Source organism: Balaenoptera musculus, chromosome 4 (assembly GCF_009873245.2).
Source record: "Balaenoptera musculus isolate JJ_BM4_2016_0621 chromosome 4, mBalMus1.pri.v3, whole genome shotgun sequence".
NCBI classification, from domain to species: Eukaryota; Metazoa; Chordata; class Mammalia; order Artiodactyla; family Balaenopteridae; genus Balaenoptera; species Balaenoptera musculus.
Genome location: NC_045788.1, coordinates 11,838,365 through 11,855,311, shown reverse-complemented (window position 1 = coordinate 11,855,311; position 16,947 = coordinate 11,838,365). Strand labels below are relative to the sequence as shown.

At 35.6% G+C, this 16,947-nt stretch overlaps 1 protein-coding gene across 6 annotated transcripts in view; it reads left to right on the top strand.

Moving 5' to 3' along the window:
* PIK3R4 (phosphoinositide-3-kinase regulatory subunit 4) overlaps positions 1–16,947 on the top strand; it is a 73,753-nt gene that overhangs the window by 18,104 nt on the left and 38,702 nt on the right. For 5 of the 6 annotated variants that reach the window (XR_005019703.1, XM_036850565.1, XM_036850566.1 and 2 more), the window contains 3 exons: positions 3,678–3,851; positions 11,693–11,838; positions 13,772–13,975. Coding sequence is in view for 5 of the 6 variants with exons in the window: in XM_036850565.1 (XP_036706460.1) it covers positions 3,678–3,851; positions 11,693–11,838; positions 13,772–13,975 (524 nt within the window). In the remaining variant the exon portion in view is untranslated. The remainder of the gene's footprint in view (positions 1–3,677; positions 3,852–11,692; positions 11,839–13,771; positions 13,976–16,947) is intronic. The other variant, XM_036850567.1, reaches the window with a different exon arrangement.

Here is a 16,947-nt window from a genome sequence, read left to right as displayed (position 1 = left end):
AACTCATATAGCAACAATATTCCTATTTTTGCAAATATTAATGTGTAATGTTTTGGAGAAAAGGGTACTTTCTACTTTTGAAAAGCCTTGAAATTGCTGTTCTTGCTTTGTTATAACTGGAGATTACTGTACCTCCTCTTTTCAGACATCTCTAGTTTGTTTTTAATTTTTGCATTAGTTTATTGATTCATGTCAGCCTTCCATCTTGGACTCCATCTAACTCAGTTCCTAAATACAGTATGCTTTGCTTCTCACACCTTTCTGTCTTTCATGCTCTCTTCTTTCAAATAATCTTATTTTTATTTATTTTCTTGGGAAAAGGTGGTTCTTGGAACTTCATCTATTGGTTAATTCATGTGTATTTTGAAAAATGGCCTTTATATTAGTTCTTTTTTCATTTTAAAATAATTTTCATTGATTTTTTGTTTGTTTATAAAAGTAATACATACTTGCTGTAGAAAAATTGGAAAATTCGTGAAGAAAACAAATCCCCTCCAATCCTCTAGCCCATGTACAGCCTCTGTTAATGTTTTGTTTTTTTCCTTCCTGTGGGTCATCCTCGCCTTCTCCTTCCACCCATCGTCCCGTTCTGCCATCTGTGAGGCACTGTTGTGTGCTGGCTAAGAGCAGGCACTCTTGGCGACAGACTTCTGGGTTCAAGTTCTGGCTTTGTCACCTACTGGTTGTGGTTCTAGGGGAAATCATTTAATCTTTTGTGTGTCTTAGTTTCCCTATCTGTAAAATGGGAATAATAATATTACCTAACTCACTGGTTGTTGGGAAGATAAAATGAATTAACATATGTAATAGTGCCTGGCACATAAGTGCTATGTATGTATTGTATTACTTCTTAGTCTTGTTATTTTTTAAACTTTTTTCTAGGAACATATGTATATTCTAAGCATTTTCTCATGTCATTAAAAATTCTTTGAAACCGTAATTTAATAGATAGAAATATTTCATTATACAGTTTTATCAAAATTTAACTCTTCATTTGAATGTTTAAATTGTTCTAACTTTTGTCAACCATATATTATACACATAATCATTTACATAAATATTTGCCTGATTATTTTCTCAGGCTAGAAGTCTGAAATTTTAATTACTGAGTTAAATAATATGAACATATTTTTAAAACTTGACACATTTTATAAGCTTTTCAAAAAGATTATATCATTTACTACTCTGATCAGCATTGTTTGATAGTACTGCACAGCCTTCCAGTGTGGAATAGGCTTCAATCAACCTTTGCCTGTTGGTAGCTTAAAGCAATGACTTGTTTTAGTGTATATTTATTTGCTTATCAGTGAAGGTGAAAAAAATATCTCATGTTGATTACTTATATTTCTTACTCTTTGAATTTTTAATTTATTATTTTGGCCCCTTTTTTGATGGTGTTATGCTTTTCTTATTGATTTTTTCTGAGCCTTTTATATATACATTAAAAACAATAACTTTTTATCTTTTCTATGGCACTTTTCTCAAATAACTTGACTGTTATTTTTTATGTCTTTTAAAATAATTTTAGTGTTGTCAATTTATTTGATCTTTTCCTTTGTGATTTTTTTTTTTACTTTTGTGCTTAAATATTTTCCCATTTCAGAATTAGGTTAATAATCTGTTGGGCACATGTCTGTTTTGTTTTGCTTTGTTTTAATGCTTTATTTTTTCACATAAAAATATGAACTGTTGAATTGATCTTTATTTTGGGCTGTGGTATGAGGTAAAATCTAAATTTTTCTCAGAAATATAACCAATTTTCCTAACACTATTTACTAAACATTTCATTTATTTTCCATTGACTTGTGAAGCTTCTATTATCACCTGTTGCATGCATATATCTTTTAGGGTTACTTTTCTAGATACCCTATTCCATTGATTTTTTTCACTTCTGTACTCAATATTATACTCTTTTTATAGCTATATTATATTTTAATTATTATATATTTATAAGCAACTTTAGTATCTGGTAGAATAAGCTCCCCAGATGTCAATCTTCTTTTCCAAAATATTTTGAGCTATTTTAGCTCATTATGCATTTCAGTTTGTAAAGTTTTTAAATATAATCCTCTGGAATTTTAGACAGCATTTTTTCTTTTATTACAGAAAAAAAATTCTAAAATTATTTCTCAATACAGTGGAAATATGCTTTTGCAAATTACTCAAAATATATGAAGTAAGTATGAAAGGCGATAGTTGCACTTTCCAGAGGCACCTACTCTGGTTTGTGGTTTTGGTTTGATATCTTCAGGTGATTATTGCCACGTCTCTAAATAGTATTTTCATATTACTCTTTTTAGGATTATCAACTTTACACTTTGTCTCTTGACTTTTTTCTATGCCACACGAAGATTTAACTCACTCATATCATACCCCAAGCCCCTTTTGCCTCTCTGTTTTGAGATGTAGATCTTTAGTTTGTTGTTTTTATAACTTTAAATAGTTCAACCTGTTTCTTATTGGTCTACTTCTGACTTGGACTACAAGGAATTTAGTGCCTGCCTTCCTCCCTTCCTCCCTTCCTCCCTTCCTCCCTTCTTTCCGTTTTTCTTCCATTCTAATTCTTTTGTTGGTTGATAATTCAACTAATTGTTAATTGACAGTTCAACTAAACAATTGCATTTTCATAGTTGATAATATTTACATTCTGTTATGTAATTGTAATAAAGTCTTTTGTGCTTGTATAGACTGATTCTGAAAATTCAAAACAATTTACATGATTAAGAATGTGTAACTTTTATTGACTTTAGAGCCAAGTAGTGCAGTATATTTATAACTGCTTCATCACAATTCTAATGCCATAACTCCTTTATCACTTGATGAGAATGTTTATAGCATCAAGGTCAGTGGATTCTTTTTCTATCCTCTGCAAACTACTAAATGCACATTTTAATTTATTTCATTTTTACACTATGACTTTCTTGAACAATTTTTTTGTTTGTCATGGAGTTTCAGAGTTTTTTGTTTTCCTTTTAGAGAGAAAAGTAATATACCTTCCTCACTTTATATTATCTAGCTTCTTTCTTACCAGTTTTCTCTCTTGCTTGTAGTCTGTTCCATTTTTCTTCTTGATAACATTTTCGAAGTTTATTGACTTTTAGTTCTAATTTGGGCTGATTAATTTCTAGATCTTTACTAGCTATTATCCTTTTTTTCCCATTGAATTCCTGGGTTATATCTACCATTTTTACATTCTACATTTTCTTTATTTTTCTGGAGTACATCCCTAAGAACTTTCTTAGAAATGTTTGCATGGGAGGTAAACACATATAGTCCTGGCATGTCCCAAAATGACTTATTTTTGTTTTCTTATTTTATTGACAGTTTGGGTATAAAATTTCTTCCATAACCTTGAAGGTCTTGCCCTGTTGTGTTCTAGCCTACATTGCTGCTGAAGATCATCTGATGCCAGTCTGATTCTACTTCCTTTTTAGGGAATCTGTATTTTTCTTTCTGTAAGCTCATAGCATCTTTTTTTTCCCTTGCTGTCGCAGAATTTCTTGAAGATTTGCATTGGTGTGGGTCTTTTTCATCTATTATGCTCGGTAGGAAATGCAGGGTCCCTGCCTGGATTGTTGCTCAATATATTTGACCTTTGATTAATTTTATTGTTTTACTTAATGGCATTTGTACTTTCAGGTATAAAACAATCATGTAATGTTGCTTCTCTTTTTCAGGTGTTGCCGCCTATGTTGGCTGGCAAAGCTCCTCAATTCTCAAACCCCTGCTGCAACAAGGTCTTAGTGATGCTGAGGAATTTGTTATTGTGAAAGCTCTTAATGCCCTTACCTGTATGTGCCAGTTAGGGCTGCTGCAAAAACCCCATGTCTATGAATTTGCCAGTGATATTGGTAAGTTTTTGTTTCTCAAAATTAGGATGGGAAAATTAGGGAGTGGTAAGAGAAATAACAACTGATAGGGCACTGTAAAGTTTCTAGGCAATCTAGAGTGAGATTTTCAGCTTCATTGTCCCTGTCGTGTGTGTGTCTGTGTGTGCACACCCATGTGCATGATTATGCCTGCATGCTTGTATGTATGTGAGCGACACATAGGCGCACACACAGGAGCACTGGCCCTCCAGCCCAGGTTGGGAAATACACCTTTGTTTTAATCTGTAGTTAAGTCCTGATGATCCTTGAAAAATGAAGATTTTTTTTTTTTTTTTTTTAAACACAATGTGGATTAAGTCTTTTACTGCTCTGAAGAGTCAGCTTATGTTTTTGGCCACTTGACCATTAACCAAGTTGAAACTGGATGTGGAGGATTGTCTGTGACTTCTGTCATTGCACTGATCGCCAGTTAAGCATTCATAGTATTGACGTTACTACTGTTAGTAATTTTATTAACCAATGAAAGGAATTAATTCCTTGACCTTTATAACAGTTATCTAGGTCCATCAACTTAAAATTCAGAATAAGAGCAAACAGGTACATGTGACACATTGTAAAATTAAAAATATTAGAAGCTCTTAGTCTTCTTAACACTTCATTTTAAGAAAGTAACCAATGTATTGATAAGATTGCAAGTTGGCTTTGTACTGAGAAGACATGAAATCTTAGGAAATTGCCTTTTTAGATAAAATACTTTATTGCTGCTGAGTGCTTTGCCAAGAAAATTTATAGAAAGCCAAAATTAGTTAGATTTGGTTAATAGATTTTTCTTGAGGCAATCCTCAGAGAAAAAAGACAAAGGAGTTTTTATTTTGATAGTTGAAGTTATATGGTTAGATAGTAGAGAGGTATAAAATGTCTGGAAGTTTTTAGCCATGAATGTAGCTTTTTAAAAGAAAAATTTTGTGGAAATCTGAGTATATGTAGGTTTCTTATTTTGCACTCTTAATATTTATAATCATTCTTTTAGTTTGTAACACTAATTTGGTTTGAATTTTTTTGATGATTATGTTAAAAATAATGACAAATTTAATAGAAAAGTTTTGAGTATTGTCAACATAATCATGATAAAAATCTGTTACACTGAAATGCTTTTGATTTTTTGTGTAAGCTGCAGAGTGCTAAGCCTTGAGGGAGTCATCTCTGTTTTCTTCCTAATTTTTAAAAGAGCTAATAGCTTGGGAAACAAAAATTATTAATATAATGAAAGGTGTTAGAATGTTTTTTGAATTTCTGATCCTGTGTAGTGTAAGGCAGACGTAGAAAACACCCCTTTTCATAATAATATTAAAGAGAAAATGTATCATCTTAACGCACATATCTTGCTGCCTGGAATATTTTCCTGCTCATTCTCATTGTGTGAATTCTCACATCAGTGTTTTCTTTTTTACTCCTGTGAAAGTGGCATTACCTCCTAAGGGTCGAGTTTTTTTTGCTTTCGACTTTGATCTTCTTCATTCTAATGAAAATCCTTTGTATATAAATATGTACTTGTATATTCTAATTTCACATAATACATTCCTTCTGTTGCCTAATTATTTGGAAATTATTTTTGAGATTTAATATGGCATATAATTAGCATTTTATTTATCTGCAAAATGGATGTCCATCAATTTTTAAGCAAAAATTATCATAAAAGATAGTTTTTTACCCCTCCTGTCAAATTTTGCAGAAATTTTTCTGAGTCCTATGGGTTTTAGTCATTGGTCATAGGATGAACGTATGGGGTCCTCATGTATCTTAAGTTTAGTATCAAAATAAATTATTATCTTTAGGTATAGAATAAACCCAATGTGGTACAACTTTTTGGGTGTGATTCTCCCTTAGAACTGGAACTGAATTTGGTACCAGCTATGGGGAGAAAAAAAACCCTTGCTGAGAAAAATCAAGCAAATAGTCATTTGTTGACATTTTGAACTATTTAAAAGAAGAAAGTTTTTAATAACGTAGAAACACCTACTTACTTAAAACAAGTGATAAACTGTACGCATCTCTCTGTTCTGTCTTTATGCGTGGTTAGCCTGTTGTAGTGATTCTTAAAGGGAATTAGGGTGGTGGTGGTGATTATCATGATTAAAAACTATACTCTTCCCACTTAGACATTATGAAAACTCACCTTTCCGTCTGCTTGTCCCCAGATAATTGGAAATATATTGGATGTTTTATAGGAAATCCTTGATTCTGGTTTCTTGTATTTGGAGTCTTGGAGGTTCTTTGTATCAGCTACTGACTGATATAATAATGCTGTATAACAACCAACCACAAAATCCCAGTAAATCCTTCGGTCAAGTTCTCAGCATGCATCTGCGAGCTCGGTGAGCGGCTCTTCTTTAGGCCTTGCATCTCCCAGACGCCTGTGGTGATTGTGGTTTATCTGTCTCATTCTGGGGCCCAGGTTGGAGGGGCAGCAACCACCCAGGTTATGTTCTGGGTGATGGCAGAAGCCTAGCTATGCCACACATTTCAAGCCTCTGTTTGTGTTACATCTCTTGACATTCCATTGGCTAGAGCAGGTACTGTGACTGAGACAAGAGGGAGGGACAGAGAAGTACCCTTTGTACACCATGAGCACCAGGCAAGTGACTGTATAACAGAGATAACACAAAGAATCGGGACCACTAATGCAGCCTCATCTAGTGCCTAGCTCTGCCAGGTCATCTTTAGTTTATTTATTTTTTGGAGGTTTTTCAATGTTTTTCCAGTCCTCATTTTCTCTGTTGTCAGAGGGAAACTACCAGCCCTCCCTTGTTGGCCGTCTCAGAGGCTGCAGGGTGTTTATGAAATAATCAAAATCACCTCCATGTGTAGTTACAAGAATTGGAAATGGGAGAACTTTGGAGACAGATATCTTGAACAATTTTCTTCTCTTCCCCTATTTATATAAGTAATATTAGCATGAAATAGTATTTTTTTTATCATTTATTTTTTAAATTTACTTTTTATTGAGGTAACATTGGTTTATAACATCATTTAAGTTTCATGTGTACAACATTATATTTCTACTTCTGTACACACTACAGTGTGCTTACCACCAAAAATTTAGTTTCTGTCCATCATCATTCAGTTGATCCCCTTTACCCATTTTGCCCTCCTCCCTGCCCCTCCCCGTCTGGTAACTATTACTCTGTCCTCTGTATCTATATGCTTGCTTTTGTTTGGTTTAGTTCATTTATTTTACTTTTTTTATTTGTTTGTTTTTTATATTCCACATATGAGTGAAATCATATGGTATTTTTCTTTCTCAGTCTGACATATTTAACTTAGCATAATACACTCAGGGTCCATCCACGTTGTTGCAAATGGCAAGATTTCACCTTTTTTAATGGCTGAGTAATATTCCATTGCATATTTATACCACATCTTCTTCATCCATTGATGGGCACTTAGGTTGCTCCTATATCTTGGCTATTGTAAATAAAGCTATGATGAACATAGGGGTGCATGTATCTTTTTGAATTAGTATTTTCTTATTCTTTGGATAAATAACCCAAAACAGCTGGATCTTATGGTAGTTCTAAATGTTTTGAGGAATTTCCACTCTGTTTTCCATAGTGGCTGTACCAATTTACATTCCCACAGTATATGAGGTTTCCTTTTCTACACATCCTTTCCAACACTTACTATTTCTCATCTTTTTGATAGTAGCCATTCTGATGGATGTGATGTGATGGCTCATTGTAGTTTTGATTTGCATTTCCCTTATAATTAGTGATGGTGAACATCTTTTCATGTGTCTGCCAGCCAACTGTATGTCTTCTTTGGAAAGATGTTTGTTCAGCTCCTTTGCCCATTTTTTGTTTAGGTTGGTTGTTTTTTTGTTGTTGAGTTGTATGAGTTCTTTATAAATATTGGACATTAACCCCTTATCAGATATATGACTTGCGTATATCTTCTTCCACTCAGTAGGTTGTCTGTTTGTTTTGTTGATGGTTCCTTTTGCTGTGCAGAAGCTTTTTAGTTTGGTGTAGTCCCATTTATTTATTTTTGCTTTTGTTTCTCTTGCCCAAGGAGACATAGCTAGAAAGATTTTTGCTAAGACTGATGTCAGAGAGCATGCTGCTTATATTTTCTTTTAGTGGTTGTGTGCTTTCAGGTCTTTAATCCATTTTGAGTTAATTTTTGTGTATGGTGAGAGATAGTGGTCTAGTTTCACTTTTTTGCATGTCATTGTCTAGTTTTCCCAATACCATTTAAGAGACTGTCCTTTCTCCATTGTATGTTCTGTGCTCTTTTGTTGTCCACATGTGTGGGTTTATTTCTGTCTGGATGATGATTTACCCATTTATGTAAGTGGGGTGTTAAAGCCCTTACTGTTACTGTGTTGCTGTCAGTTTCTCCCTTTAGGTCTGTTAATAATTGTTTTGTATACTTTGATGCTCCTATGTTAGGTGTATATATGTATATTAATCACTGTTATATCTTTTCAGTGAATTGCCCTGTTTATCATTATATATTGTCCATCTTTGTCTTTTGTTACCTTTTTTTGGCTTGAAGTCTATTTTACTTGATGTGAGTTTGGCTACATTCCCTCTCTTTAGGCTGTAATTTGGAGTGTCATCTTCCATCCCTTCACTTTGATCCTGTGTCTGTCTGCAGAGCTGAGGTGAGTCTCCTGGAGGCAGCATATAGTTGGGTCTTGTTTTTAATCCATCTGGCCACTCTGTGTCTTTTGATTGGTGAAGTCAATCAATTTAAATTTAGGGTGATTATTGATAGATGAGGACTTAGTACTGCCATTTAATCTTTTGTTTTCTGGTTGCTCTATATCTTCATTGTTTCTTTTTCCTTGTGTTTCTGTTTGCCGTTTTGGTTTGGTGGTTTTCTGTGATTTTTTTTTCTCAGTTTCCTCATTTTTTTAATGTTTCCTCTCTGTGCTCTAGATTTATGTTTTGTGGTTACCATGAGGTTTGTATAAAACATTGCATAGGTAAAATAATCCTTTTTCTACTGATGGCATCTTCATTTACCTCTATGGGTTCTGTCCTTTTCTGCTTCCCTCTTTGTCTTTTTGTTGTCTCAAATGATCCCTTTTTATGTTGTGAGTTTGTTACCAAATTGAAGTAGCTATAGTTATTTTTTCTGCTTTCCTTCCCCCTTTAACCTCCTTTATTATGATATAATAAAGTGTTTAAAAACCTGTTCTCATAAAGAGTTGCTATTTTCTGAGTCTGTCTATTTATCACCTTACTCAAAGTTCTGTGTACTTCTGCTTTTTTGTTTCTGGTAGATGGCAGGTCTAGTGTTGATGAACTCCCTCAGCTTTTGTTTGTCTGGGAAAGTCTTTATTTCTCCTTCATATGTGAATGATAACTTTGCTGGCTAGAGTATTCTTGGGTGACAGTTTTTATCTTTCAGTGTTTTGAGACTGTCATTCCATTCCTTCCTGCCTGTAGAGTTTCTGCTGAGAAATCTGTTGGTAGCCTGAGTGGGGTTTCTTTGTCAGTTACCTTTAAAATTCTTTCTTTGTCATTGATTTTTGACAATTTTAGTATAATATGTCTTGGAGAAGGTCTTTTTGCATTGAGGTAATTAGGTGTTCTCTTAGCTTCATGGACTTGTATATCTGGTTCCTTCCCCAGGCTTGGGAAGTTCTCAGCTATTATTTCTTTAAATAAACTCTGTTTCCTTCTCCTTCTCTTCTCCTGGGATACCTATTAGCCTAATGTTGTCCTTCCTAAAGGAGTCTGATAGCTCTTGTAGAATTTCCTGTTTTTAAATATCTTATTTCTCTTTCTTCTTCTACTTTTAGATTTCTAGTTTTCTATCTTCGAGCTCGCTAATTCTCTCTTCCATGTGGTCTGCTCCATTTCCAGTGCTTTCTAATTGCATTCTCCAACTCGTTTATTGAGTTCTTCAGCTTCAGATTTGTTTGGTTCTTTTTTTGAGTTTTAGTCTCTTTGGTAAAGTGTACCTTCTGTTCATTAGTTTTATTCCTGAGCTCATTGAACTGTCTCTGTGAGTTTTCTTGTAGCTCGTTGAGTTTCTTCGTGACAGCTATTTGGAATTCTCTGTCAGATCTCAGTATTCTTTGACTTTAGTTTCTGGAGAATTTTCATTTCCTTTTTGGTGGTACAATGTTACTGTGGTTCTTCATGGTGCTTGATGAGTTGTTCCTCTTCCTGTGCCTTTGAAGTAGTAAAAACCTTTCTACTTGATTCTAATGATTCAGCAGGTTGGAAGTTAGAGGTCTTTCTCTTTGTTTTCCAGTAAGTGGCCCGACAGCACAGGTTTTTAATTTCTTTTTTCCACCCTCCACTGCCTCTGTTAGAGGTGTCGCCCTGTGACCTCATTATTGCTTCTTGTGCCACTGGTGTTGTTGGTGCCTTGCTGCTGCCAGTGTTGCTGGTGTCATTGCCTGGGGCACCAGGATAGTGAGCTCTCCTGCCACGCCCAGGATCCTCTGAGTCCCAGGCTCCACTGTCACAGGATGAGGGGGAAGATGGAGTGGAGCTGGGATTGCATGGGCATCTCTGCCGTATCTGGTATTGTAAGGTTCGAGGACTTTGCTGCTGTGGGTGGAGGTGTGGGGGGCCAGAGTTGTGGGTCCCTCTGTGGCTGGAGGGATGGGGTCCCAGGCCCCACTGCTGTTGCTGCCCAGTTACCTGTGGCTGCTGCTGTGGGGGAAGGGCAGAGTCGTGTGTACCACCTCCCCTGCTGCTACCATGTTTTCTGGGGCTGCAGGCTCAGCTGCCATGGTCAGAGGTCCAGGACTGCAGTCACCACCTGTGCTGTTCTCCTGGTTCTACCTCCTCTGTTTGTGCCAGTCCACCCACCTCTAGATGTACAGATAAGTGGAATTCTCCTGCATCTGCTGTGTTGGGCAGAGGCACCTTTGTTGAGCTGTGGATGTTTTACTGGTTGTAGATTAAAGGGGAGACACAAAGGGAGCATCTCACTCCACCATGATGTTGACATCACTGTGATAATATTCTTATTTCTCTATTAGCCTGAATGTCTTATAAAATTAGTATTCTCTAAATGCTGATGCTTTTACATCCTCAGAACAAATACTTTTTTTTTGCTTTTAGAAGTTTGAATTTTATTCTAAATCAGGTTAGTTTGGATGTTTGAATTTTATTCTAAATCTTACTTCAGTTAGTTGAATCATTGACTTTAGGTGTAGTACAGAAAATAGTTAAAATAAAAGGTGTGAAAAAATATTCATTTAATTTTCTTATATCTTAAACTCTTTAAGAATGGGCATCATATGTTTTCTGGCTTTTAGTTTCCATTCATAACGCCTTGTGAATGAATTTATGAGTACTGTATTTGATGTCATCAAATCTTTGCATTAAAAAGAATATCAGTCAGGCGAAATCATTCCCTTAATTTAAGCTGTGGCTTGGAGGAGAAACAACTCAGTTTCTTTGTCCTTTATGTGGTAAATGGTATGTCCTTGGACTTTGTGGAGGTATTGGCTGGGGGAGTAATAGTTTGCTATATACTGTTGGGACTTTTTATGTCTCTCTCCAATAGTTTTTAACCCAGTCTTGTAACTGAGTATATGCCCACTGATCTTCAGCCCTGACTAAAAATATAACAATTTAAATCCCAAGAAAAGAGGTAGCTATTTTTACTCTTCTATGGTATTGCTGATATTTATGGTAGGAAATATTATAATAGCAGTATGTTCACTTGGTTCAGTTTAAGTCCCAGGATAACTGAGTATATGAAGGCAACCTGATAGTAACATTTGGTATAATCTTTTTATCAGTTGTGTTATAAGGTGAAAATTTGTTTATCTCGATAGTGTGAGACTGTTTATGAACATCGTTTAATCCATACCTTTTTTTCCCTCTTAGCCCCCTTTCTGTGTCATCCCAATCTGTGGATACGCTATGGTGCTGTGGGATTTATCACAGTGGTAGCTCACCAAATAAGCACAGCTGATGTTTACTGCAAACTGATGCCTTACCTTGATCCGTATATTACTCAACCAATAATACAGGTATGCATGTTCCAACTTGGAATCAATCTTCCCTCCAAACTGTGCCCCTTTAAAGAAAGGTTTAGAGAGTCCTATTTTTATTTAAAATTTTAAAGATTTAAATTGGGCTACAGCATTTTCACATTCCTTTCAAGCTAGTTAATGTTAATGGAACAAACACTTTGGAAGGTGAGAGAAGTTCAAGAGACTTATGTGTACATCATGTTGTACGTAATGCAGCACTCAGTAGTTCATCCTTTTTCCTTTTGTGCAGTGTTGTAAAGCATCTGCTATTAAGTAAATATAGCAGAAACGTATATTAATGGACCTGCTTTTGTTATAAAAGTATTACTGATTTCAGTCCAAGTCCACATTTATAATAAATTTGAAAAAGTCTTTTTCAAAAGTTTGTTTTTGGAGCACTAACTGGTTCTGTTTTTTTTTTTTTTTAAATCTAATGACTACCCTACCCCTCTTGCTCCCTCCCTCCCCCCGCTTACCAAGCAGTGTAGCACTTGATGATAAACTTTGGGTCTTTGGTTTGTACAAGGCAGTTATTTACCAGTTTGTCAGTGTTTATACCCTTCATTTTGCTGGACAGCCAACTATCAAAATAGATATTTAAATTGAATGGACTGTTGAGAGATGATTCTGGCTGTTAAAACATCCTAAAATGTCCTATTTTTTTACTAAAACTCTATTTTTCTTTTGCAAATTCTCATTCCTCTCTAGCTTTCTCTTACTTGTATAAGCCCCAGTGCGCCTTCCCTGTGGTTGGAGAAAATGGCCTTGGATATCCTCTGCAAACAAGTGGCTTTGACTGCCTTCAGTCCTTACTTTTCATAATAGATTAATCCAGTTTGGGAAATCATCATTCTCTATTTCATAGAGTTTGTAGATTTTAAAATTTTTATCCCAAGGAAAATTTATATATCCGTGAAAGATGGATAATATTGCTAGAAAATATGTCCCCCCTTTTTGAAGTTTATTAAGACTTCCTTGGAAATCAGGTCTAGAGATTCCTACTACTTTGACTACTTATTGTATTTAGAAGTTTGGCTCTTAAACTCATAATGAAAGAAAGAGAAAGTGTTTCTGGAATTGAAAATTGCATGTGTTTGTAATAACTTTTAGTTGTGGCTTACTAAAATAAATCTGATATGTAAGTGGTTTGTTAGAAATCACCATTCTCTTTGTTTTCTCAGAAATTATTATTACTTTTTGCTTTTATCATTGTTTTATATTTTGAAAGGCCAGGCTCAGGAGTTGAGAGACTGATTATCTATATGCTTCATAATTTTTACCTTTCTGCAGTTTGGATTAGACAAAAGATACCTTTTTATGCTGGTTTCTACTGGCCAACTTACCAGGTAGTTAAATATGTCTAAAGAAAGTCCTCTTGGTTACTGTTTAGTAATGCTCATCCTTTTTATTATAAGTGCATTGGCGAGGAGAGTATTCTTGGGGATTAAAAAAGGAGGGATTTTATGAACTCTGTGGAGACAGTAGTGTTTTTTGGAAGTGGTTGAAGCTATTGGGAAAACCTGATGGCTGAAGGGTGGCTGTTGAGCATCTTCTCTGGATCAGTACTTTTGGCTACTTGACCTGTGAACTGCAGGTACTTTTTAGATCTAGGAAGTCATCTGACATTTTGGGATCTAGAAAACTTGGGATCTAAACTTTCCTAGTCTGAGTATTTATTAGTAGTATTCAAGTATGGTAGACACAGATGTGTACTCAGATGCTAACAATGAATGAAGAAATACCGTAGCTCTCTAAAGGTCACTGGTATTCTTTTTTCTTCTAAGCAAGAATTGCAGATATTGATCTCTCCCATTTTCTTAGAAAATGAATATCTATGTTAACTTTACACAGGTTATGTATTTATTGAATTTGAAAACAGATGTACTCTATGTTATATCTTTGGCTGATTCTTTTTATTTTTCTAATATAGATTGAAAGAAAACTTGTTCTACTCAGTGTTTTAAAAGAGCCAGTAAGTCGTTCTATATTTGATTATGCTTTGAGGTCTAAAGATATTACTAGCTTGTTCAGACATCTTCACATGCGTCAGAAGAAACGAAATGGGTCTCTTCCTGACTGCCCTCCACCTGAGGACCCTGCCATAGCACAACTTCTGAAGAAATTGCTCTCACAGGTTGTATCACCTTTCTGAAATCTTACATTTAAATGCAAATTTTATAAAAACATTGAGGTATCCATGTCACTCTTAAAAATATTTAAAAATATTTTGATTAAGTTGTATCATAACAAATGAGTAAATAAATCTGGCAAATATGCATTTGCTTTGGTATCTAAGACATATTATGATGATGATAAGGCATTGGGTTGAGCTAAATAAGGAATCATGGGAGACCTAGTAAGTTTTTTTGTGATTACTGGCTATGTAAATGAGGGAAAGAGTAGGTATAACCTTAGATTTAAGTAATATCCTTGATTGCATTTCATATTTCATCAAAAATATAATGAAATTCAGTTAGAAGGAATAGTACAAAACACAGATGCAATGCAGAAAAATCCTGATTTATTTCAATTCAAATTTAGAGAGTCTTCACTACATGCAAACAGCTAAAATAACTGGGATTTATAATGCGTCTTAGATTGAATAAACCAGCAGTTTACTGCTGTATCTTAAAAGTCTGTGAATTTGGATCCTTTTAACAAATCTCGTTAGAACTAGGAAGTAATCTTTTTATTATGCTTGGCATTAGTAAGTCCACTTTAGAAGTATTAAATCTAGATTCAGCATCCTGTGTTAGGAGGGATGTGTGGATCTTGGAGAAGACAAGGTAGGAGTGAAACTGGTTAGAAATAAAGGCTATGGTTTCTGAATAAATGTTCTATGAGCCTTAAAGCGAATACTGAGGGACACCTGACTGTCTTTAAGTCTGCAGGACGTCTTGGTTAAGAGAATGAGTATCAGTCATTGTCTTGTTTAAGAGAAAAGAAGATGAGAAAATACTTCCGTCGCAGAGAGAGAATTGGTCAGCTTTGGGCTGTAAATCCTTTCATGTATTGTACTTGTCACTGAATGTACAGTGCTGTTTGATGCCCAGACATTGGTTTGGGTGATTGAATGTTGGAATAGGCTTCTGTGGGAGGCTGGTCAATAACCATCTTGGTTCTTTTAGGTCTAAGTTTATCTGGAAACTAGAGCTGCCTCTGAATGTCCCTTCTAGGCCAGTGGTTCTATTTCCTATATTTCAGAAGACTTCCCTTTGATGTGACTTGAATTGCCAGAGAGCTTTTTCTTTGAGTTTTCTTTTAACATTGGCTTGTACATTAGATGTATTTTCCAGTTTATGGAAAATTGGGTATTGAATCACATTTTTCAGTTGTTTCTCCTGAGTAAGTAGTCCTTAACAAGATTTCAGCATGCAGTAAAAACCACCCCAATTTAGATGTTTCTTTGAGCTTGGATGGTGCGATTCTTTATATTTCTCTCTCTCCTGCAAATCCTCTATGTTAAGTTGAAAGCTTCTATACTGAAGTTTTCTCTTCCTTGTAAGTCATTAGTTACTTCAGGGAGCCACTGTAATTCCTAATACTTGCTTTTCACCTTGCCGTGGGTGTCAGTTTTCCACTGCCATGGGTTAAAGAAGGGAGAGGGAAGGGGCAATTTCTATAGTCTTTCTACTTCCTGCTTCCTGCTGCTCTTCTCCCAAACCCTCCCACCATTGCTGCTCCCTCAGTGCCAGCCCCCATCACTGGTGCCATGATGAAATCACTAAACCCACTGACTTGTATTCCTCTACGTGTCAGTGCTTGATGTATTTCATTCATCTCTCATTTGTATGAGTGGAAAAGGGGAATATGGAATCCCCTGTTTTATGTTGTTTCTGTGAATAATAATCTTAGGAGACTCCTCAGGGGCAGGAATACTCTTTATCAAGGTGTAGTTGCTGCTGGTGGAAGGAACAGCAGGCCAGAGTCTCTGAGGTCCTCAGAAGTAACAGCACAACACTGGCTTCCGTTGTTTGAGGACGTACAGTGAGTCTATACCTTCTATATTGTGTGACTGTCCTTGAAATAAGCTTGAACAATAGTTAGCACCATTTTATTAGATAAGAACACTGAGGCTCAGTGAGTGTAGTTAACTTCCTGTGCGCGCACACTGTTCAGTAAGTTTCAAAAGTAACATTGGAACCTGAACCTGTCTTTACTCCACACGCCCCCCACTGTGCCATCTTGCCTCTCAAAATAAACAGAGGACAAGGAGCTAAAGCTGAAAGGCTTGCTTGAGTTTTATGTGGACTTAGGAAGAAGTCCTTGGGCGGCTCATCTCTTCCAGCCCTTTGCGAGCCCTTTCTCTGCCTTTCCTTCTTTTTGGTCCCTGCACTACAGTTTCTTGGGATTACTAGAAGAGGCTTGGAGCCAGGGGGCACTTTGGAGGTAGGAATTGAGTCCTTTTCCTAAAGTCAGGGATACAGAGGGAAGAGACATGTTTTTAACCTCCGCAAGTGGGAATTCTGAAACCTCCTGCAGAATTTTTTTTTACTTGGGGTTCTGCGGTGCTCTTTTGTGTAGGACCACTTGAGGACGCTTGAGATACAGTGTGAGTAAAATAGGCCTTTCCAGAGCAGCCTAGCATTGTTTCTGTGGTATGTTCAGAGCACCAGATAATAGACTTAAAGAACACTTTTGGAACATGTGGGAGTTGGAATCTGCCTATACTCCAGATTTTCAATAGGACTTACCATCTGGAGATGACAAATGGCAGGGCTGTTTTAGATTGATCTCATCTATGAGAGCTCCCTGTTTTTTTTTTTCTTATTTATTTAATCAGACACTAATACAGAGTACAAAATGATTTCACTCCTTACTTTAAAAAATGACAAATACTTTACATTTTAAACTTTTAAATATTTTTAATTAAAAATTTTTTTGACTGGGTAGTATAGACACAAGGTGTAAAATTGAAAAGGTATATAAGAAGATATATAATAAAATGTAAATATAATAAAATGTATATATAATAAAATGTAACTTTTCCTCTAACCTCTGACTCCTGGCCATCCATTTTTCATTCTCTGTTGATTGTGACTTTTATGCTGTTGGGTGCTGAATCCCTTTATACAGTTGGCCCTCTGTATCCATGTGTTCCACATC